The sequence below is a fragment of the Hermetia illucens genome, chromosome 1 (genome assembly GCF_905115235.1).
Source record: "Hermetia illucens chromosome 1, iHerIll2.2.curated.20191125, whole genome shotgun sequence".
NCBI lineage: Eukaryota > Metazoa > Arthropoda > Insecta > Diptera > Stratiomyidae > Hermetia > Hermetia illucens.
Window position 1 is genome coordinate 107,373,505 of NC_051849.1, and position 22,175 is coordinate 107,395,679.

The following is a 22,175-nucleotide window of genomic DNA, read 5'->3' on the forward strand; positions in this document are numbered from 1 at the left end:
CGCAATGCTGACAACATTGCCTCTCACAGGGTACTGTAATCCCGTAGTATACCGTTACGGTCTTGAATGAAGTGCTCTAACACATTTCAAGGCCCTGATCCAATATGGATTATTGCGCGAACGATTATTATTATTAACTGAATTTAGCATAGGAAATGCTAAACAGATGCCGTAGGAAATGTCATTCAAAATTTGTTTCTGTGAAGTGATTTGAATGCCAAGTATTCAAACGAGTCAATACGATTATGGGCGTGAATGAGTTTTGATAGATATCCAATCTACGTTCGTTAAAATGTTGGCCTTGTAATATGCCCATTACAGTTCCAGCTTTAGAGTAGAAAGAGCCAAGGAATTGCTTTTTCCAGTCGAAAGTGGTGAGTTGCTGAATTTGTTTTTTCGCGGCGACATCCCACTCACCATTAAGCAGTTTGTGAATAATTAGAATCACAGAGATCTTTCGCCATAGAGGTCTTTCGAAAATTCACACCCTCGGATGGCCACCCAAAAGCATGCAACACCGATGGTGACGGTGTGAGCTATTCTTGGATCATGGTATCAAAATTAAACCGACCATATACCTTGAAACTATCTTAGGGCCTGGTATTAAAGACCTGGCCAAATGAACATTTCGATCAAAGAACGTGGATTGTTAAAAAACAAGACTCAACACCATCTCACAAAGTGCGCGTCAACCAAGAATGATTCAGAAAACAATCTTCCACGAATGGTTATCAAATTGTCCTAATACAAATCCGTTAGACTGTTCTGTCGGGAGTATATTGAAGAAGGTTGGCGCTTCGCGGAGAATGGGCTAAAATCCTCTAGAGCCACTTTCGGTCTGCCTTAAAGAAGTGAGCTCGACTACTCACAAAAAGGTTATTTCCAACGTTACCAAATCCAAATTACATGGTCGAAAATCGAAACAAAAGACTCAAAAATAATTTCAATTATGTGCGAATCGTATTGCAACTACAAAGTTTTCATTGATTTGGTGGTGGTCCGATGCTAAAACAATTCGAAAAACTATTGTGATTAACGTGAGGTTCATTAGCTTTAGACTTTTATACATAAACAAGATGAGTCCGTCCCATTTCTACATTTATATATTTCCATTATAATATATTTCAGATGATAGAGCGATGGATTGATTATCTAGCAGAGGAACGCTTACCTTTCTATTGGGACAAAGATTGTAACCTTCTGGAACGAGGAAGTTGGGGAACAATGTGCTGTCAACTCAAACAAGTCCTCAAACGTTTGAAGGGATATTATGAATCTGAACCAGGGAAAATATTGAATATTTTCCGTATGTTTCGAAAAGAATCAACGTAATACCACTTTTGTTAATGTTTAATCTTTCAGTTGACGATGACGAAATTAGTAAACTGAACAGCAGCGCGCCAATCAGTGTTGTTCAAAGCGAACAGGAAGAAGTGAAAAGTAATTCGATTGTGGAATGGATTGTTCGAGGAATTTTGGGCTTATTTTTATCGAAAGATAACTCCAACGCGTAGTTGCAGCGTCATTATATAAACATACATTTTTAGTGGTGAGCCGCGTTCTTCGCTAGATTATTTACCATCGTAGATGAATACCTTCTACAAATATATTTTAGAGTTTTTATACAGTCAATAATTTTTTTCTTTGATTCTCCTCATTTTATTTAAAGATTTATGAATCAGGAGACATCACTCCTTCCCCGAAATTGAATACAGTCCTTCAGGAGTTGGAACTCTTTCCTCTTATGCAAACGAAACAACACGAGAATATTCATGAGTTTTAACCATAGTGCAGGTAAATAGGTTGGCTATGTCCCAAAAAGAGGTAAAAAACCTGGCTGTCTGGAAAGGTGAAGGCGGATCGATGAACTTTAGCTGAGAGCTCTGTTAATGGTTGCGAGAGGGGCTAAACGAGTGACAAAAATAATTCCACCCTTCCGAAGCAGAATCTGGCACAAATTGCACCAACTGCGCTACCATATACCGCAGCAAGAAAGATGGTCCTGTGATGCGCATTAATGCTAGGCTTCTCATTTCCTATGGTAAGCAGCTAAAGAGGTGGATGAATTTTTCATCAAGATTCGCAATTGTATCACATCCAGTGAATTTCCGGGGAGAGAGGGAAGGGGGACAGCATGTACGGGATGCTGCAAAAGAGGACTTAATACTTTTCGAAGCTGATAATTATTGCAAAATGGGAGAGTGGCGGGGCTCGAAAATGATCATTGCTTTCACGGATCTACCCTCAGATATCAGCACCTGTATAAAAAAAAGTAAATAAAAAATCACACTTTTTCTGACAAAGTTATAATAGGTCAAAATTGTCTCCCTTGTGTGAATTTACAGCAACCTACGACTTTAAAATTCAGTATTACACTAAAGCGAATCCTAAATGTACAGTGCGCGAAATTTGTTTAACCGCACACAGTCGTATTCACAAAAGTAATGATAAAACGCCTGTACTCAAAATTTTATTTGGGTAACATTGTGTTTTGAAAGCGTACATTTGGTATTATATGTGAAACCACCAAATTGAGAATATTACGTTATTTCAATTTCAATATGTGTATTCGATTCCACCTGTTTTGCCTGAAGTTCGCCGCAGTGTCATTTTAGACGTCGTGGCGAGTTTTTCCCCATTTTCTGTACTTTGCAATAACGCGGCTAGCGTGCGTATCTGCACAAACTTGCGCAGCGCTAGTCAGAATTATTATAGGAAAATTGAAAAGCCATTCCATTAGAAGCCACAACAAAACCTTATTAAAATCGATGTCTGTCTGTCACACCCGATTTATTCGGAAACGACTGAACCGATTATCACGAAAATTGGTGACAGCATGTGATCTCTTGTTCCCTTCCTCTATAATGAGCGGCGCTATTTTGTGTTAAGGGGCGCCCCATACATGTGAATGGAGGCTGCACAATTTTTTTTTTCACAAAATGTGGCCATGTGGGGTGTCAAATGAATCAGTGTAATTAGGACTTTTTGAAACTGGTCTCATATTTGACATCGGGTGAAGCGTAGCAAAGTGAGGGCTCAAAATATGATCTCCAAAAAGTGTAGCAGGTCTCGTTCTCAGAACCTATCCAACCGAAAAGTTCACACAATCACATTTTATGTTCATACAAGAAGTACAGCCCTTGCATAAGGGATAACATAAAGCATAAGTTTGGGAAGTTTGAAGGAAATCCAACTAGAAGGTGAAACTTTTACATTTTATGTGAATTTGGTGTATTCTAAAACGTGTATGGCGTCATCACAACATATCAATTCGCCAATACCATAACAAGTTTTTAATCATTTATATATCAATATCAATTACTCGAGACATATATATGTATTTATATGCGCATGTAAATGAAGCTTTGGGATAGTGCCTAATTCAGATAGATATATTTGTACATTGAACAAGCGATATAGATAGATGGCTGGCAATGGAGCCCTCAGACCATAACACCACCAGAATTGTGTTTAACCGTTTGAGCGGTATATTTGGGATTAACACCTTTCTCCCGTCCATGATTTTCCACAAGTACTGATTCGACTTCCCGAGCACTTATCGTCGAATTCGTATCCACAATCCGCTTCATAATTCGACGCATTCGAATTGTGGTGAAAACTTTCCGTCCTGTTCAATTCTCTACCTTTGGATAACACTCGGCACAGTATTGCGATTCACTCCATGCTGGTGAACTGCGATGGACATCAGGCCGCCAGATATTTGTTCCTCCAATAGCTGCACGTACTTTTCAGAGTTCATTTTCCCCTAATGGACGCTAATTCGGCCCAACTGTTAAATCTGATAGCACCCCAGATCATTACGGAGCCATACTGCCGCTTACTTAAAATTACTTCCTCGTTTCGGATGTGGAGGAAATAATATGACCAGCCGTCCGGACCATCCAAATTGAATTTCTTCTCATCTGAAAATACCACACGTCTCTACTTTTTAAGATTTTGTGTGAAACAAAACCTTATTAGAATCGAGTCGATGTCCGTCTGTCACACTCGATTTATTCGGAAACAGCTGGACTGATTATTACGAAAATTGGTGAGGGCGTGTGATCTGTTGTTCCCTTTACATGCAGCAAGTGGCCCAATTTTGTGTTAAGTTTAAGGGGGGGCTCCCAATATATGTGAATGGAGGGTGCAACATTTTTTTTTCAAAAAAGGTGGCCATGTGGGGTATCAGTTAGTACTTTTCGAAACTAGTTCCATATTTGACATCGGGTGAAAAGTAGGCGTGTGGGGGCTCAAAATGTGACCCCCAAAAAGTGTAACAGGTCCTGTTCTCCGAACCTATCCAACCGAAAAATCTGAAAAAATCACAGTATCTCTATGAAATCTAAGGGATAATATAGTGCACAATTGTTTCAAGTTTGAAGAAAATCCAACTATTATAGACAAAGTCATAGGGGTGAAACTTTGCCATTTTATGTGAACTTCGTGCACTCTACAACGTGTATAACGCCATAATCACATATCAATTCCTCAATACCATATGGCTTCTTGTCAAGAGAGGTTAACGGTGGTTTTCGTTTCACTTGCCGGCATTTAATAAATGGTGGATTTCTAATTACCCTCTGTATATTGTGGACATGCGTTTTTACGCCAACTCGTCTGTTGATCTCCCTCGGAGTAAGAGTTGAATTAGGGGCCTCCCTCAAAATTCTACGTTCCTGACGTGAAGTTATCGCTCGTGGTCGGCCAGGTGGCTTTCTTTTCCCGTAGTTTTCCGGATCCGGAAACAAATTCGTCACTGTCTTTGGAATCCTACCAATAGTTCGCCCAATTCTAGCAAAACACTTTAATTCCCGTGTGGGAATTCTAAAATCTTTGCGATTTTGGAATAATCTAACAATTTATCACGACCCATTTCTCCAAATATCAAACTGTTCTTTCCTCTACCTTGAATGCCTTTTTTAAGGTTTTGTGTAAAAGAAAACTTTATTAAAATCGATTCAATGTCTGTCTGTCTGTCTGTCTGTCACACGCACTTTTCTCCAAAACGGCTAAACCAATCCGAACGAAATTTGGTGGACAGATGGTAACTATGAAATGCCACGCATACAGCGGCATAAATTTAGGTGGATTTTAAAGGGGGGCTCCCCATACATCCAAAGGTGGGATTCAAAAAAATTTTCTACCCGATATAGTCGTGTAGGATACACTTTCCTCAGAGATGGCTGTACCGATTGGCACGAAATTTGGTGAGAAGGTGGGAACTGTGGACACCCACATATGCAGTGAGTGATATCCTTCTCCGTTGAGATTGGGGGGGGGGGTCCCCAAACATGTAAAAATGTGTAAAAAAATTTTTCACTGAATATAGTCATGTGGGGTATCAAATGAAAGGTCTTAATTAGTACTTTTCGAAGCCGTTTTGAGATTTGTTAAAAAGGCGGGGAGTGGGAGGGGTAGAAAAGTGATGATTTCTTTAACGGATCCATTCGCAGAAGCTACCCAACCCAAAAATCTGAAAAAAATCATGAAGCTGCCTCTATATGGTGGCCCCGTATTATTCCCTTTTTCACTAAAATTCCTATTCTGGGCCCCCCCGAAAACTCCATACCCGGGGAGAATATCCCCTTTCCACCCCCTCCCGTCAGGCCTATCTCGTGAGTATCTAATTTCAATTCGTTCTCGTATGTAACTCAGGATTGAAGTTATTTTTCGGGTATTTAAACAATGGGTACAACTATGTTCGTGATGGGAGGGTTGCAGTTTAGAATCGTTTTGTTTCACTATAACGTATACTTAGCATCCTCGATAGTTAGCAGTATGTGATCCACCCCAATTGCTATATTTCATTCTTCTTTGTTTTGCAGTTAAAAGTTGATTGAAAATCGCCGCAGATCTAGCAAAAGTTTGGTTGGTGTGGCAAACTCCCGGCAATTTTGACACTGGGGTGGGTCGATTCTTCTCCGAAATTCCTTAACGGTTATCTATCGATAGAAGAGGTAACGTAGATTATAAATCGGATGATTTTCATGGGCTTTCAGTTTGCAATTGGTTGGTTCCAATTCAAATCGGGAGAGGCTGCAAGGCTTTGTTTTAATTCACAATATTGTAAATAGTTTTAACTGCAATCTGCTGCATCTTTTATTTCGTCTAAATTCACACCAGGCTTAATACTAAGTGTACTCAGGTTTTTTTTCGAAATATCGAACGCAAAAATTACTTTACGAAAATGATCTGCGCTATAGATTTGTATCTTCACTTCATGGATGCTACCTTTGGTAACAGGAGCTATATGAAAATTATTATTCACAATAAGTTGCAAAATAAGTTTCACTAGTCTATTGTTATTTTTGTCACAGAAATAAAGAGTTGATAGTTTTAGTTTTTTACAGCCGTGAGCAGTTTGTTGGCTGGTCTCATTCAGTAATTTCAATCGGTTTTGGTTTGAAAAGGTGACCGATTCAGTTTTCGAGAACTTTCCGGGATTCCTTGTTTTGTGTGAAACAAAACCTTACTAGAATCGAGTAGATGTCTGCCCGTACGTCTGTCTGCCTGTGTGTTTGCCACACCCGATTTATTCGGAAATGGCTAGACCGATTGGTGAAAGCGGGTGATCTGTTGTGCCCTTTACATACAGCTTAATTTTGTGCCATCTGATGTTAAGATTAAGGGGGGGCTCCTCATACATGTAAATGGAGGGTGCACATTTTTTTTTTCATAAAATGTGGTCATGTGGGGTATCAAATGAAAGCCCTCAATTAATTTTCGAAACTGGTTCTGTATTTGAGATCGGGTGAAACATAGGGGAGTGAGGACTTAAAATATGAACATCAAAAAGTGGACCAGGTCTCGTTCTCAGAATCTATTCAACCGAAAAATCTGATAAAAATCAGTGATGCATCCCTGTGAAATCTAGGCCTCCCGTTCCGATATCTGCACAAATAAAATTAATAATAGTATATTTCCACTTTTTGAAAATTTCCCCAGCAACCTCCCTTATGTCCATCCCAAAAGTACAAAAATTTGGCATGGGTGTAAGGAATAACATAATGCACAATTTGGTCAAGTTCGAAGAAAATTCAACTATTATTAACAAAGCTATAGGGGGTGAAACTGCCAGTTTTTGTGAATGAATGTGACGTCATCATAGTCAGTGGGGTCGTAAAGAATTAGTTTGTTTTAGTTTTTTCGCATTTGTATATGAATACCAATTAGTCCAAACTGACATATGGGTATGTACGTACATATATAGAACATACGTGATAATGAAGTTTCCGGGTGGTGTCTAATTCAAATAGATATATTTGTACATTAAACCAGCCGTATTTAATACGTACTATATGTACGTATGTACGCTTTTGCGCACGAAGTAAATCGGAAATATAGGTACGAACAAATTATATACGTGCATATATATGTACAATATTCGGAAATAGGCAGTTTGTATGTGTAGGGTGAGGATAATATCTATGATTACAGTCATGTACGCATGCCTTGTAGTTTGGGAAAATATAAAAGAAGATGTTGGATTTGTAGCTATATGCGGATGGAAAAATGTGCGTTGAAATTTCTTATATAAGATGAACACAAAAACTTTATACCCGAAGCACGAGCTTCCGGTGTTCCGACTTGTTTTGATTTTGGATTACGTTTACTTTTTGTAACAATAATGTGTCTATCGATGCTAGTGTGAATCTTGTCATGGGGCTGCTTTTTATGTGCATCTGCATTCATTCATATTATCGACGGTAATGTACTGATTGGTGTCAGGTTTTTTTTTGGAGTTGATTTTCTTTGTTCGATGTAGAGCCCTTCTCAGCAAGAAGACTATATGCAAGAGGAGCAAATCCAGCGGCAAAGCGGTGTGGGACCTTATTGTGTACCTTGCGGGTAGCGAAGAGGTAGGTAAGTGACTGGTGACCCATGTGATTAATGTAATGGGTTGTGGTAATGTCACCTCGATGGTTTTCTTGTGTGGCTTTCCCACTCTATCCCAGCAAGAAACAAATTCATCCGAAAGATTGATCTTGAGTCATCATCATCAACGGCACAACACCGATCCTAGATAGGAGAAATTATCAACGGTCTCAAAGTTGTAGTCTCTTATCTTTATTCTTCTCGTTTGACCAGTGTGATTCGAGGTTGTTGGTTGGTTGGCTTCTGGTGCTGACATTGCTACTATGTTCTTCGTCTTGCCTTCATTTATGTGCCCGAGATCTCGCGCCGCCTGCTCGATCTGGATGAAGGTAGAGTGTACATCTCGGGTCGCTCTTCCCATAATGTCAATATCGTCAGCGTAGGCCAGTAGTTGGATACATCTGAAGCGGATGGTGCCTCTTGGGTTGACATCTCCATCGCGAATCACTTTCTCCACGGCTAGATTAGAAAGCACGCATGCTAGGGCATCCCCTTATCTTAGACCGTTGTTGATGTTGAATGCTCTCGAGAGTAATCCTGCTGCTTTTATCTGACCTCGCACATTGGTCAAGGTCAGCCTAGTCAGTGTTATTAATTTCGTCGGGATACCAAATTCCTTCATGGCCGCGTAGAATTTTATCATGGTTATGCTGTTATAGGCAGCTTTAAAGTCGATCTTGAATGCATCTATTTATTCCTTCTTCACTTCCTGTGAGAGTAAACATGAATAATTGCCGAGAATGATGCGCGCGTTTGTTCATATCAAGCTTCCTATAGGGACATTTTGAAGCATCATTCGTCCAGTGATTCCATTAAGGTCCATTGTTCCGGAATGAATATTTGATGAAGCCTTTGGTTCCAGTTAGGATGTGGGAAGCCATAAAACGCTGCGCAATATCTATTATTATGACAGGTATTGGACACGTGGTCGCAACAACTCGCAGCCATATGCTCGCAACCTATGTGCGCGCACACCAATGCACTATATCACACTCGGCACTAGCACGAGCCCTTATGCGCGGTATTTTGGTGGCGCAACTCCCATCAAGATTTTTCGCCCCCATAAAAGTTCAAAAAATGCGCCGGGAGTTAAATCTGCTGTATATAGTCTTCTTGCTTCCCGGTTGTAAACCCTTTCATAAATTCATTCTGGGTGGACTAGTGCAGTTGCTCGAGGCTATATTCAATTGCGGTTAGTCCGGCGCCAGAGTTAATTCCTTTTTTCTCGATAACATTATATATTTTTATTTTGCAATTTTTTGAAAATGTTAGCATACAGAAAGAATACTCGGTATTCGGTGGAATTTGAGCTCAAGTATCACTCATCGCTAGCTGCATACGGTGCCATAGAGTCAGCTGGGATGTTGCGCAATCCCCATCTCATGGGGTATTCTAGTTAAGTCTAGACCCAGATGGAATAATAGTTTATATGAACAATGATGATTTGCTTTGTTCACAATTAACACTAGCTAATACCGTTGTAGCCTTTTATTAGTTATAGTAGATCAAAGTTGTCATTTTCATATGATTTTATTGCACGCCGAGAGATCACGTAAAGTCAGCATCAAATTAAAGTGGAAAGTCATACGTATTGAAAGCCCCATAAACGAAAGGGAATATGATGAAAGTATTCTGACAAGTTGTAAATTTGCTAGCTTTGGATAGATATTCTTTTGTAAAACAGTTCCGTGTATGGTTAAAAGAGAATATGGATGGTATGAACGGCAATATATGTATATACATTCGTAATAGAAGGCGATATTTTCTTGCGTGAACATCGGTATGTATGGATGGGTTTGCTTGCCAAGTAAAGTGGTAATGTTCAGATGCGTATGTACATATTTGCGTTTTGAGATGGCCGTGTTCTTCAAATGCGTACATACATACACTTACTAAAAGGCAATGTCCAATGTTTGTTTGTTTAGGATGACAATACATTAACTACTCGTATATTTTCGATGTGTTCATCATTTGGAAATACGTTTTGGGTGTTCATCTAGGAAATAAAACGCAACCTCTATTGTTACAACGCTCATTCAATATTTTCTCCAGAATAAACTTATCACATGGTCAACAGATTTACATATTTATGAATAATATAATAAATTAAAAAAAAATAATAACTACTCATTGAAGAAAAAGCGTAAAGCATATCACTAGTTACGTAGTATTATTTTCACAAGTATCTTTACTTTCTCTCCCCAACCTCCTCCAGTTCCTTGTTTTTTCGCGCTTCTTCCAGCTCTTTCTGCTTCTGTATAAGGCGAAGTTCCGTTGGTGTTAGCATTCCTCTTAAAATGGTATCATAAGAAATGGTTACACCCTTGTTCATCATCTTCTGGAAAAGTTTCCAGCATTCGCGTTCCTTTAGTGATCGGACATATTCCGGGTACTGAGTATCATTCGTAGTGTTGTTATTTTCTGAAACATTTTCCTTCGAGCTTCCCTGAGTGGAGGTGATTGTCGTTAGATCTTCTTTACTGGCAGTTCTCCTCGGAATAGACATTTTGGGTTCACTGCGTGAAAGAGAAAATCATAAGAATTGATTGTAATAAAAAGAAACAAGTACGACCTTTGATAATAATAATAATTGGTTCTGCTCATTCTAAACCGTAACATTACATTAGGGGACAATACGATCAGCATTGCGCTCGTCCGTGATTATTATCCGAATTTGACTCAAGTACTCACTCAAAGTTGAGTCGACTGATATCGGACTTCTAGTCAGGGTATAAATCTCGCTATCACCACTGAGGTTTGAACCTCGACCTTCCATTACGGCAGCCTACTGCTCTAATCACTATGCGATCTAGACACAAAAGGAGCAGAAGGCGTGAGCACCTCTTACGATGCCGGCGAAACTTAGCGAAATGAATGAGTATTTTTTTTTTCTAAGCTCACTTTTGTAAAAAATAACAACCCACCCAACAGCTTCTGTCTGAATCTGAACGGTTTCACTTTTTAAAAGTGTCAACTTAGTTTCTCCATTGTACCAATTAATCTTATATCTATCTAATATAGTCGCTGCGATTGGCGGGGACCTGTTCAGAACAGTGTTTTAAATATTCCAAATCAGTAGTTTCGGCCAATAGTAAGCTCTGAAGTTATTTTGCGTATCAGCATTTCGTCTCTCCGGGGAACTATTCATCGTATCATCTGCATTTTCTGCAGAGTTGCTACTTCCATTTATACAGTAAACCTGGGAATCTGAACCCCATAAGCGGAAGAAAAAACGCACCCGCCTTGGTTGCGTCATTTGAAGGGGAGTATTCTGTATTCTGTCGCAGATATTCCGTTGTGTCAACGGTAACGTTCGGTTTGCTGTCTTGTCCGGAGGATGTTGAGGACTTCAATAGACAATGACATCTTTCCCCAAACACTTCCATTACGCGTTGGAAAACTACTTTATAAGTAGTAGTTTTACCTGCTCATTTAACATATCCATTGAGAAAAACCAACTCGGAACATTCATAAGGACATAAATATTTGCACGGTTTTGATGGAGATAATGTCCAAGATGCACAAGAAACTTCACACTGGGTGGCAATAGAGTAGAATAGAATACATTTTTGGAAGATTCGCAGGCCACCAACATATCGGATTCGCACTGAACGGGATTCGAACCTTTTCAAGCGTGAGTCATTCTGAGGCTTTAGGAAATGAGGTTGAATGAGAACTACATGCAAGTCTCAAAGTTTTCCCCCAAGTGAAATATGAAACCGGAAGCTGGATGAATTTCTTATGTAAAGAAATTTGAATATGTGTTTGCCCGATTAGCACCTACTACATAATATATGCATAATCTTGAATTTGCAAAGAAGCGGCAAATTTGACCTATTACAACTTTGTCAGTGATACTGCGATTTTCACCAAACTTTGTAGAATTATGTTATAGCCTACATTGCTGCGAAATTTGGTATTTCTAGGATGAACTTACGGGGACCTTGCACTCAATTACTAAAAACTATAGTAATATACTATTATTAACTTTATTTGAAAGGATATCGGCATGGAGGGTATTTCGGAGCATAGGCACCATATAGTGGCAGTCTGTTGATTTTAGTTTTTGAGAATGGGTCCGTTAAGGAGATGATCACTTTCGACCCGCCGCACTCCCCACTGTTTTCAACAAATGTCAAAACTAACACCGGCTTCGGAAAGTACTAACCGAGACCTTTCATCTGATATCCCACACGACTATATTTGCGAAAAAAATTTACCCCCCTCCCCTTTTTCATGTGTTGGGACCTCCCTTAAATTCGACGTAAAAGGATGTAACTCGCTGTATGCGTGAGCGTTGACAGTTCCCACCTTTCCACCAAATTTGGTGTCGATCGCTGTAACTGTCTCCGAGAAAAAAAAACGTGTGGCAGACAGACAGTAAACCGATTTGAATAAGGTTTTGTTTTACACAAAAGGCTTAAAAATTAGTAACAGTGACACAAAATTGAAACGTAGTCATATATTATTAATAAAGATTGGAAATAAGGCGGGGAGTCTGTCAGAAGGATTATGATGACAGTGTATAATAAGCTAATACAAGGCGGGATCATCTGCAAACCGCAAATCAGCGAGGAAATGCCGGTTTGCCATTTCTCCTTCAAGGAGAGGAGGAACATTTTAGGGTAATTTATTTAAAAGAAAAATAGAGAGCTTTTTCTGTTTTCGAATAAAATTGTGTTTTATTTTGCAAATGAGGTATGTATTTGAAGTCTTGATGTTAGCCTTTCTCTTTTAGACAGGAGAGTAACATATTTTGGTAACTAGCCGTTTTCTTTTCTATTAGGAGACCAATACTGATAAAAAGAACAATAGGTCACCGAAATATGTCTTCCATTTGCAAAATGAAATACGTTTTCTGCCAAAAAAGGATGCCTTTTTTGTAGATAAAATCTAGAAAATTGGTTTATGGGCTCGACTTGAACTGCAAATATTTCTTCCACTGTTCTCATATCTCCGTTCTAACCGTAACGAGTGGATTTTTTAAAACACTTAAAAATCATAACGTTGAGCACCTTGCTTCAAATCCGTGTACAAAAATGGAGCCAGGTGGTGCGGTTGGTGGCCTATTCGCTCGTATCCTTGCTGCGAGAGGTGCAACAGATCCCCGGCGTATCATATGAGGAAACTCCTTCGCTGTATTGCTAAAATTATTAATGTCATGCTCCTGGAACGAGACTTCAAGCGTTTAATAGGGTTAATTATCAAAGCCTTACGAAATGCGGGTTTACTTACCAGATTTGCCGGACTTTCTTAACAGAGGTGGGCGCTTCAGCCGGCTTGAATCAATCGCAATAAGGGATTCCTCCTTTTCGGAGTCACTACCCTCGGAACTAATTAGGGACACCAACGTGACGACGTCACACCCCAAAGTCGGTCGAGTACGTGCGATTGATTTCTTGCCCCCTTTCGCCTTGGACTGTTCGGCGGAGGTGTCTACGCTCTCTGGGGTTTTACTTTCGACTACACCATTTTCACTAATTTGACTGAAAGTGCTTGATGTTGGGCGGCCGGAGATCTTTCTCCGTCGAATTTTCCGCTTATTAGCTAGGGTGGCTTTGCTATTTTCGTCGTGTGGCCTTATAGGTGCGGACATAGCACGCACTAGCGGAGTCCGTCGCTCCACCGTCAAAGACAAGGCACTAACTACTGAAAAAGCTGGATTTCCGACGGTACCTCGACTAGCTTGGAACTGGGCTCGTCGTGCAGATGCTGAAGGTTGAAAGCGTTGCGATTGATCAACAGGTTTTAGCTTCGAGTCCTTTAATTCCTGCTCCAAGCGCTTCTGTACGTCTCCAGTCTGGAAATTTACTTTTAAGTAGACTCGTTCGTCAGATTAAATCTAGGTATTAGAATAGAGTAAAAAATACGTATAGCGAGTGCGATATTTGCGAAATGAAATCGCGATTAACACAAACATATTCTGAGGCTATGGATGGTGAAATACAATATTAATGAGATAACACAGAAAACCGATTTCTATATTACATACCTCTGACTCACTAACTTGTTCCGAATCTGTTTCCTCGGATGAAGATGACGAAGATTCTTCGCCCTCAATACCATTTGAATCTTTGCTCGAAATATTAGGATCTAGGAATATTTTTAAATTGTAGCGGTCATCTTCAGCTTTAGATTGTTTTCTTGTGCGCTCAGCATTTACTTTGCTGGAAAAAAAAACAGAAAAGCATTTAGAATATTCTGAAGCTACTTATCCAAAAAATGTAAATCGATCTAGAAACCAATAACTTTAGTGTGAGAATGTTCTATTCCGTAGTTTCTGAGATTTTGTCTAAAAACCATACCAAAGAGGCTTCACTCTAGGCAAATCAGCAAGAGATCAGATTTTCTCTTTGCGGCAAGCGATGGAAAAACTGTTGGAATATGGACAACAGTTCCACCACCTATTCATCGACTTTAAAGCCGCCTATGCTAGCATAGCCAGGGTAAAACTGTACGCGGCTATGAGAGAATTCGGTATCCTGACGAAATTAATAAGACTGACTAAGCTGACCCTGACCAATGTGCGAGGCCAGATAAAAGCAGCAGGATCACTCTCAAGACCATTCGACATCAACAACGGTCTACGACAAGGGGGTGCCCTATCATGCGCCCTCTTTAACTTGGCCCTTGAAAAAGTGATCCGTGATGCTGAGGTAAATGCAATAGGTACGATCCTCTTTAAGTTCACCCAACTACTGGCCTATGTTGACGATATCGACATCATGGGAAGAACCATCTGAGACGTACAAACTGCCTTCATCCAGATCGAGCAGGCGGCGCGAGATCTTAGGCTACACATCAATGAAGGCAAGGCAAAGTATATGGTGGCAACGTCAGCACCGAAAACCAGCCAACCAACAACATCAAACCGCACTGGTCAAACGGGAAGAATAAATATAGGAGAATACAACTTTGAGACCGTTGATAATTTCTCCTATCCAGGGTCGAAAATCACAACCGATAACAGCTATGATGATGAAATGCGCGCATGGTTGTTATCAGCCAACAGAGCCTATTTCAGCTTATAAAAACTTGGCCGCGTTCGAGAGAAGAATACTTCGAAGAATTTTTGGCCCCTTCTTGAGGATGGACGATTCCGTAGCCTACATAACGACGAAATCTATGAGCGATACCATGACCGTCCGGTTGTGGATAAAATCCGGCTCAATAGGTTACGGTGGGCGGATCACTTAATCTGTATGAATGAGGATGATCGACCCCGGAAAGTCTATAAGGGCAATATCTATGGTAGAAAAAGAAGACGAGTCAAACCCTGCCTAAGATGGAGCGATGGCGTAGGCCAGGACGCCAGACAGCTTTTGGGGATATCGAATTGGTGGACCTCGGCGCAAAACCGGGATGTCTGGAGTTCCTTATTAATGCAGACCTAGCCCGGATATCGGTTGTTGCGCCGTTGATGATGATTTGACGGTAATCACATTAATAGCAAAGTTATAGTAGGTCAAAGTTGTCTCATTTGCATGAATCTGCTGTACCTTAAGACAATCTGATATATTAAATTATATACACAATGCTATGTATCATACAAAGGGAATCGTCGTATAACAAAACTTGTCATATCTGAAAAACCAAGCTTACGGTTTCCGATTTGCTGTATTTATGTTTTTAGTTATAATTGACGAGGACGGACATTCCGACTAGGCTTCATCTATACCTATAAAAGAAAGCAGGTGAATGGAGTTGGAATTGACCTGTTCGGAAGGTTTTGAGTAGTAGTAGGGGTAGTTTAGACAGGGTAACGAAAGCGGATTCAGGGCTATTACAGCGTCGAGTGATATCCAGTGCGGTTCCAGGGGGAGAGTACGGTGACCTGTCAGACTGAAAACTTTGGTTTTCTCGCTATTTTTCAGTCTGCTTGCTTTCCTTACTTCTTGAACCTTGGTCAAATGACCCTGGATTTGGTCAAGGTCAAGGTAGTCGTCGTCAACATTGCCCTCGCCTGTGATTATTACCCTTATCTGACCCAGATGCTCATTCATAGCTGACTTGACTAGCATTCGACCTTAAGTTACGATGCGAAATACCTAGCGCTTTAAGCACTGAGCTATCTAGACCTTAGCCGGATCCAGAGGGAAAATTATCCGAAGTATTTTTTGATACGTTTCAGGATTATTTCGACAATTATCTTTGCGACGGCAAAGGGCAGGCAGATACCTCTCCATTTGTTGCATATAGAAAGGTTCCGCTCTTCAAATCTTAACGATGATCCCCATCTTCCACTCTTTGGGAAAGATCTCAAACTCCCAGGAATTCCGTACGACTAGAAGTAGCAGATCTGCAATAACTGTAGGTGTAGCGATAAATATCTCTGTGGGGAGACCGTCATGACCGGCGGCTTTACTGAATTTCAGTGCTTTGGTGACTGAGATGATATCTCTTCTGTTTGGAGCAACTGTCCGTATCCGCATGTTACGGTGACTAGCCATTTGATCCACAAGAGGCGAAATTTCACCGGATACGATACGGTTAACCCTTAACATGCCAAGGTTGTCCTCGAGGGACCCCGGACAGTGACTTTAGGTGATTTTGCAGTACCTACTATAATCCTAATTTTTATAAGGGTCCCAAATTAAATGAAAATTAATATACTATTAATATCCCTATAATTGCTTTTTTTTAAAAAGTTGTAGGTTACTCTCTACAAGAAAAAAACCCTTATAACACTAGCAGCAAATGAAATTTAACGTTTTTTTAAAGTTAAATTTCTAAATGGCTTAATATTATTGCGCAGTATTTAGTAAACAAAAAATATATTACTTCGTATAGTAGAATCTTACTATCTTACTGTTATTGTTAAAAATGTTACTAAATATTACTAAACAAGTCGGGAAACCGGAAGCTTGACGCTTCAGGTATAAAAGGTTTTGTGTTTCCCTATGTGAGGAGCATATCGTAGTTCTCCATTGGCTTATAGCATTGACCCGAGATATTGAAATCGTTCAGTTCTGGGCAGGTTACTGCCTTTGCCAGAATTGAGCGATTTAAATATCTCGAAGAGCAGGTTACTGCCATTCCCAGAACTAAGCGATTTAAAAATCTCGAGTCAAGGCTATCAGCCAATGGAGAACTGGGAATGAAATTGTTTCACGCATTAATGCAATCTGGATGAAGTGGCATTCCCCAACTGGTGTTCTTTGTGATCGACGTATCAGCGCACGTCCCAAATCTAAAATTTACTGCAATGTCGTCCGTCTGTCACTCTCTATAGTTCTGAGTGTTGGCCGACTATAAAGGGTAATGAACGGCGTCTTGCGGTAATGGGGACGAAGATGTTGCATTGCACTGGTGGCATGACACGTTTTGATTACGTCTGAAATGAGAATATCCGCGATCGATATGGGTTTGCATCGATCGTGGAAAAACTACAAGAGAGGCGTTTTCGATGGTGTGGTCACGTAATTCACGCTAACGAGAATCAACAACCAGTATTGATCAGAACATCGAAAGCAATGGTAAGCAATCAAAAAGCCGGCCAAAACAATGGTGGCTTGATACGCTGGATGGGGATTTAAAGGTCTCGCGATTACATCCTGATCAGGCATTTGATAAAATAAAATGACGAAACCGATCATCACGAGCCGACCCCGCTTGTGAACTGAAGGCTGAAGAAAAAGAAAAAGATGTGAGGAGCGACGAGTGCACGACAGCTCCGTGTAATATAGCTAAAAATTCCATTGCTCTCTATTTTCTAGAAAGCGATTTAAATAAATCATTTGATGGAAAGCCCTATGTTGATAATGGTCAACCTCATACGCTTCACGCTCTCAGTTTAATATTATTAGCCAATGAAAACCATTTAACCAACATCAAATATAAACAAGTCGGAAAACCGGAAGCTAGACGCTTCAGGTATGAAAGGTTTTGTGTATTTCTTTTATAAAGGGATTTGGCTGTGCATTTGTCTCATTAGCATGTAGCACGTAAAATATGCATATTTTGTGAAAATAGCCACTTTCAAGTGATATTGACATTCATAGTCTCGAATTTGCAGAGAAGCGACAGCTTTGACCTAGTATTACTTTGTTAGTAATAGTGCGATTTTCACCAAATTTGGCAGGATCATGCTCTATGCTGTAGCCTATATCGTTGCAAAATTTTGTGATTCTAGAGTGAACTTAAGGGGGGTTTTCCTGTCAATTACTAAAAATTATAGTAATGTACTATTATTAACTTTATTTGAACAGGTATCGGTATGGAGGGTATTTCAAAGCCTAGGCACCTTACACACAACCCCTGATTTTTTTTAGATTTTTCGGTTGGGTGGTTTCTGAGAATGGGTTCGTTAAAAAAAAGACCACTTTGAACCCCCCGCACCTCCCACTTTTTCAACAAATGTCAAAACTAAGACCGGCTTCGAAAAGTACTAATCGATACCTTTAATTTGATACCCCACATGACTATATTTGATGAAAAAAAATGTACACCCTCCCTTTGCATGTATGGGGACCCCCCCTTAAATTCGTCGTAAAAGGATGTAACTCACTATATGCGTGAGAGTTTACAGTTCCCACCTTTGTACCAAATTTGGTGTCAATCGCTATAACCGTCTCCGAGAAAAATGCGTGTGACGGACAGACAGGCAGACAGTATACCGATTTTAATAAGGTTTTGTTTTACAAACAAAACCCTAAAAAGGGCTAGGGAGAATTAGATTCTTCTTAAATGGAATTTTAATATTTCACTCGAATTTCAATTATTCTCGTTAATTATGACGTCAGCATCTTATTTGTATGGCTTAGAATGCTGTTAATTAGCACGAAATTGATAAGTTTGAACTGCTATAACTTTCCCACTAATAGTTGGATTTTCATGAAACCTGGCATGTGTATGCACAAGGCTGTCCTCTCGGTCGGTGCAAAATTTAGTACACTTGGGAGTAACTTAAGGGGAGTTTTTTAGTCTATTTCTAAAAGTTGATAATATACTATTAGTAAATGTTTTGAGCAGATACCTCGAAGATTAGATTTCACATAAGTGTTTTACACAAAACCTTAAAAAGGGCTGCAGATAAATAAATTCTTCATAAATGTGACTTTAATATTTCACGCGAATGTCAATTATTCCGGGTAATTATGACGTCAGCATCTGATTTGCATGGCTTTGGAAGCAGTAAACTCGCGCGAAATTGCTAAGTTTGAACTGCTACAACTTTGGCGTTAATTGCCTGATTTCCATGAAATATATATATACGAAATATTGTCCCCTATGCTGGTACAAAATTCGGAAGTGCTAGGATGAATTTAAGGGGGGTTTTTCAGTAAATTTCTAAAAAGTAGTAGTATACTATTAGTAAGTTTATTTGAGCAGATATTGGAATGGGACATATTGTGAGGCCTAGATTTCATCTAGGCGCACCACCCTGATTTTTTTTCGGATTTTTAGGTTGGGTAGTTTCCGAAAATGAGCCCTGTCTCACTTCAAGTGCGCACATTTTGACTCCTTACTCACGCACTTTGCAACCTATGCCAAAACTAGTCAGTTTCGGAAAGTACGAATCGATACCTTTCATTTGATACCCTACACAACTATATCCGGTGAAAAAAATTGTTGAATCCTCCTTTTGCATGTATGGCGAGCCCCCCTTTAAACTCCACCTAAATTTATGCCACTCGCTGTATACGTGGGATTTCATAGTTCCCATCTGTCTACCAAATTTCGTTCGGATCGGTTTAGTCGTTTTGGAGAAAAATGCGTGTGACAGACAGACAGACATTGAATCGATTTTAATAAGGTTTTGTTTTACACAAAACCTTAAAAATGATGATCTGATCACTGAAGCATACCTCCACACTCCCAAAAGTAAAAAAGACGTCTCTAAGGGACACCAGCCTGGTAAACAACGTAAACGATAAAAGCTTTGAATGTTAAGGATTCAAAACCGTTCTTTCGTGTGATGTGATATGCACTTTTAAAATCATTGCGATCTGCCGAATGGTCTGCTTCCCTGATCAGCGCAATAACAAATTTCCCTTTGTCACGACGTATACTACGCGGAACTTTCTGGGATTTCGCACGGTATCGTAATTCAGACGCCATCAATATCAGCAATCAATAGAGCCTTCCGTTTATCAATCCGCTTTTACAATTTCGCAATCAGCCAGGTCTTGTGACGTTCCTTCGGGACATGGACGAGGACCTGCATAGCACCCGAGAAAAGAGCATATGCTCATCAATATTCTGAAACTGGTTACTCAGTGTATCTGCATCGGATCAGCAAAATAGCTCGATCACTGTGGAGCGACAGCTAGATCATATAAGCGGTCGATTTTGAACTTGGGGGTCGCAGCTCTTCAGCTTTGTGAGAAATGACGGACGCAACAAGCAAGCGGACAAAAGCGATCATCAGATGGTAATACCTTTCAAGGCTCATGTCAGTGCCTTTCTTGTTATGCGCATCCAGAAGACTACTCCTAAATCTACTCCTGATTGCAAAGTGGTGAATTGCTCATACAGTGTCAATCAGTTGAAACGCCATTTTCCTTATGGCAAGTTATGTGCTTGAACAATGTACGACCCACAAAACTTTTACCATTAACGTTATGGTCGCCAAGAAGTCTCTTTATCAGATGTCGGAGCACACCTTGGCATTTATATCACAATGATCTGCGTGTAATGACTGCACTATATCAAGAATCTTCGTTCGTGCATTGAACTGTACAATAATTATGCTCCTTAACTTGGACCGGAATCTTGCAGTCAGAAGTTATGCATGAGCAGGTATTCAAAAATCTCTGGGGCATTTACAGATATTCTTATATGAAGGAAACCTGGAATACAAAACTAAAATGGAGGTGAGCTAACGGCCATAAATATCTCTCGACCACAATGATTTGGTGATGAATCAATTGGCTGACAAAGCTTTTAATGCTACAAGTGATTGAGGAAAGGAAATGTTCAAACAGGGTACGCCTTACTTTCGGTAGAAATTCGAGTTCTTGCTGATGAAAAAGGCTTCGAAAACTGAAATTGGCACCTTTTGCATGCTTTGAAATATGGAAGCTTATATAAAAAAGCCATATTCATATGTTATAAAAGAAAACCCCGGTCCGAAGGCTGATATTAGTGAAAACTAATTGCACTGCCGCCCTACAAACAAAACACTGCGAGAAAAAGAGAAAATTCTCTAGTGCACAAGCATTGCCCAAAAAAGGGTGTATAAGTTAACCCGAACGGAAATGCTGCACGCGCAAACACACCTGTGTCAGCACCACATCCAAAAGCGACGTCTGCAACTATTGGGGTCATCGGTGCAATCGATGAAATCGCATGATTGCACATTAGGCAAAATCATATTAATTTCTTTTATATTTCAAAAAATTGTAGTTAGTTGTAATTAGAATGCCAAACAGGCATGAAGTAATAAATTGTTTTTTTTTTAATATAACTACCCGATATTTTTATTAACTGGCGCCCGAGCAGGGACCGTTTCGCACGTGTGATTTTTTTGATAAGTCTTATCCTTAGAATCTCTAGTAACTTCCTTACATTATCGCAAAGTTTCCGCGAATTTTAAAACGATACGCGATAACCAAGTAATCGTTTTCGTGTAAACGCGAATGAAAAGTTTCGGAGTGGAAAAGATAAAACCGGAATTAACCAAAATTTCGAAGCACGCGTGTTTTTCCTGATTTAGCCCCAAGTAGCCTTTGAATAACCAAAGGAGGCAAAAAGGACAATCGCTGATTAAGGATCCGAAGCAGTTCACCATAAAATTCGAACAAAACAAAATTTCATCCGATATGAAAGCAAGAGCGTTCTTAATGTAAGTAATTACAAATTATTATTGTAAAATTACGCCAAATTGATTTCTCTAAAAAAGCTAACCAGATTCAATTAGAATAAATTCAAAGTTTTAAAGGTTCAATTAAGAATTGTATGTTTTGTTTTACCTTATATTCATTTATTAAAGCTATTGCATTATTGTCACTAAATTGTCTTTTATATACAAAAATATTTAATTTATTTTAATTCAAAAGAAAAATACTCGAAAAGCGAATCGTTTGAATTGACATAATCAGAAGTGAAATAATTAAAAGTGATTGAATTCAGGAAGTGAATAGTGAATATCTGCAATCTTTTTGAATTTATCGGGAAAGGTGATCTTTTAGTTATTCAAAAATGTCGAATCCTCATAATTTGATTCAACCACCGCGATTAAATCTCGATGGCCTTGCTGATGCTTTGCCCACTTTAGAACCACCGGTTAATGGCAATCATAATGAGTCTAATAATGCTCCGAACTACGAACTGCTCCAAACTATTTCCCGAGTAGT

At 39.6% G+C, this 22,175-nt stretch overlaps 3 protein-coding genes across 3 annotated transcripts in view; 2 read left to right on the top strand and 1 right to left on the bottom strand.

Moving 5' to 3' along the window:
- LOC119646139 overlaps positions 1 to 1,632 on the top strand; it is a 63,624-nt gene extending 61,992 nt beyond the window's left edge. The window contains exons 3-4 of the mRNA XM_038046496.1: positions 1,129 to 1,306; positions 1,363 to 1,632. Of these exons, the coding sequence (XP_037902424.1) occupies positions 1,129 to 1,306; positions 1,363 to 1,514 (330 nt within the window). The 3' untranslated portion in view covers positions 1,515 to 1,632. The remainder of the gene's footprint in view (positions 1 to 1,128; positions 1,307 to 1,362) is intronic.
- Positions 1,633 to 2,201: 569 nt separating this feature from the next.
- Positions 2,202 to 22,175, top strand: part of LOC119646422 — a 145,329-nt gene continuing 125,355 nt past the window's right edge. Inside the window, exon 1 of the mRNA XM_038046867.1 lies at positions 2,202 to 2,272. Coding sequence (XP_037902795.1) covers positions 2,218 to 2,272 — 55 coding nt within the window. The 5' untranslated portion in view covers positions 2,202 to 2,217. The remainder of the gene's footprint in view (positions 2,273 to 22,175) is intronic.
- On the bottom strand, positions 12,654 to 13,604 carry LOC119646423. Its single transcript, XM_038046868.1, has 2 exons — positions 13,114 to 13,604; positions 12,654 to 13,056 (listed from the first exon to the last, which is right to left on the bottom strand). The coding sequence occupies exons 1-2, from the start codon at positions 13,472 to 13,474 to the stop codon at positions 12,878 to 12,880; spliced, it is 540 nt and encodes a 179-aa protein (XP_037902796.1). The 5' UTR covers positions 13,475 to 13,604; the 3' UTR covers positions 12,654 to 12,877.

What these genes read in the sequence shown, in the direction of transcription:
- LOC119646423 (XM_038046868.1), bottom strand. Translation starts at nt 13,474, where the DNA reads ATGTCCGCACCTATAAGGCCACACGACGAAAATAGCAAAGCCACCCTA. An exon ending in AAGAAAGTCCGGCAAATCTG is followed by an intron (nt 13,057 to 13,113) that starts GTAAGTAAACCC and finishes AAACGCTTGAAG; the next exon opens with TCTCGTTCCAGGAGCATGAC.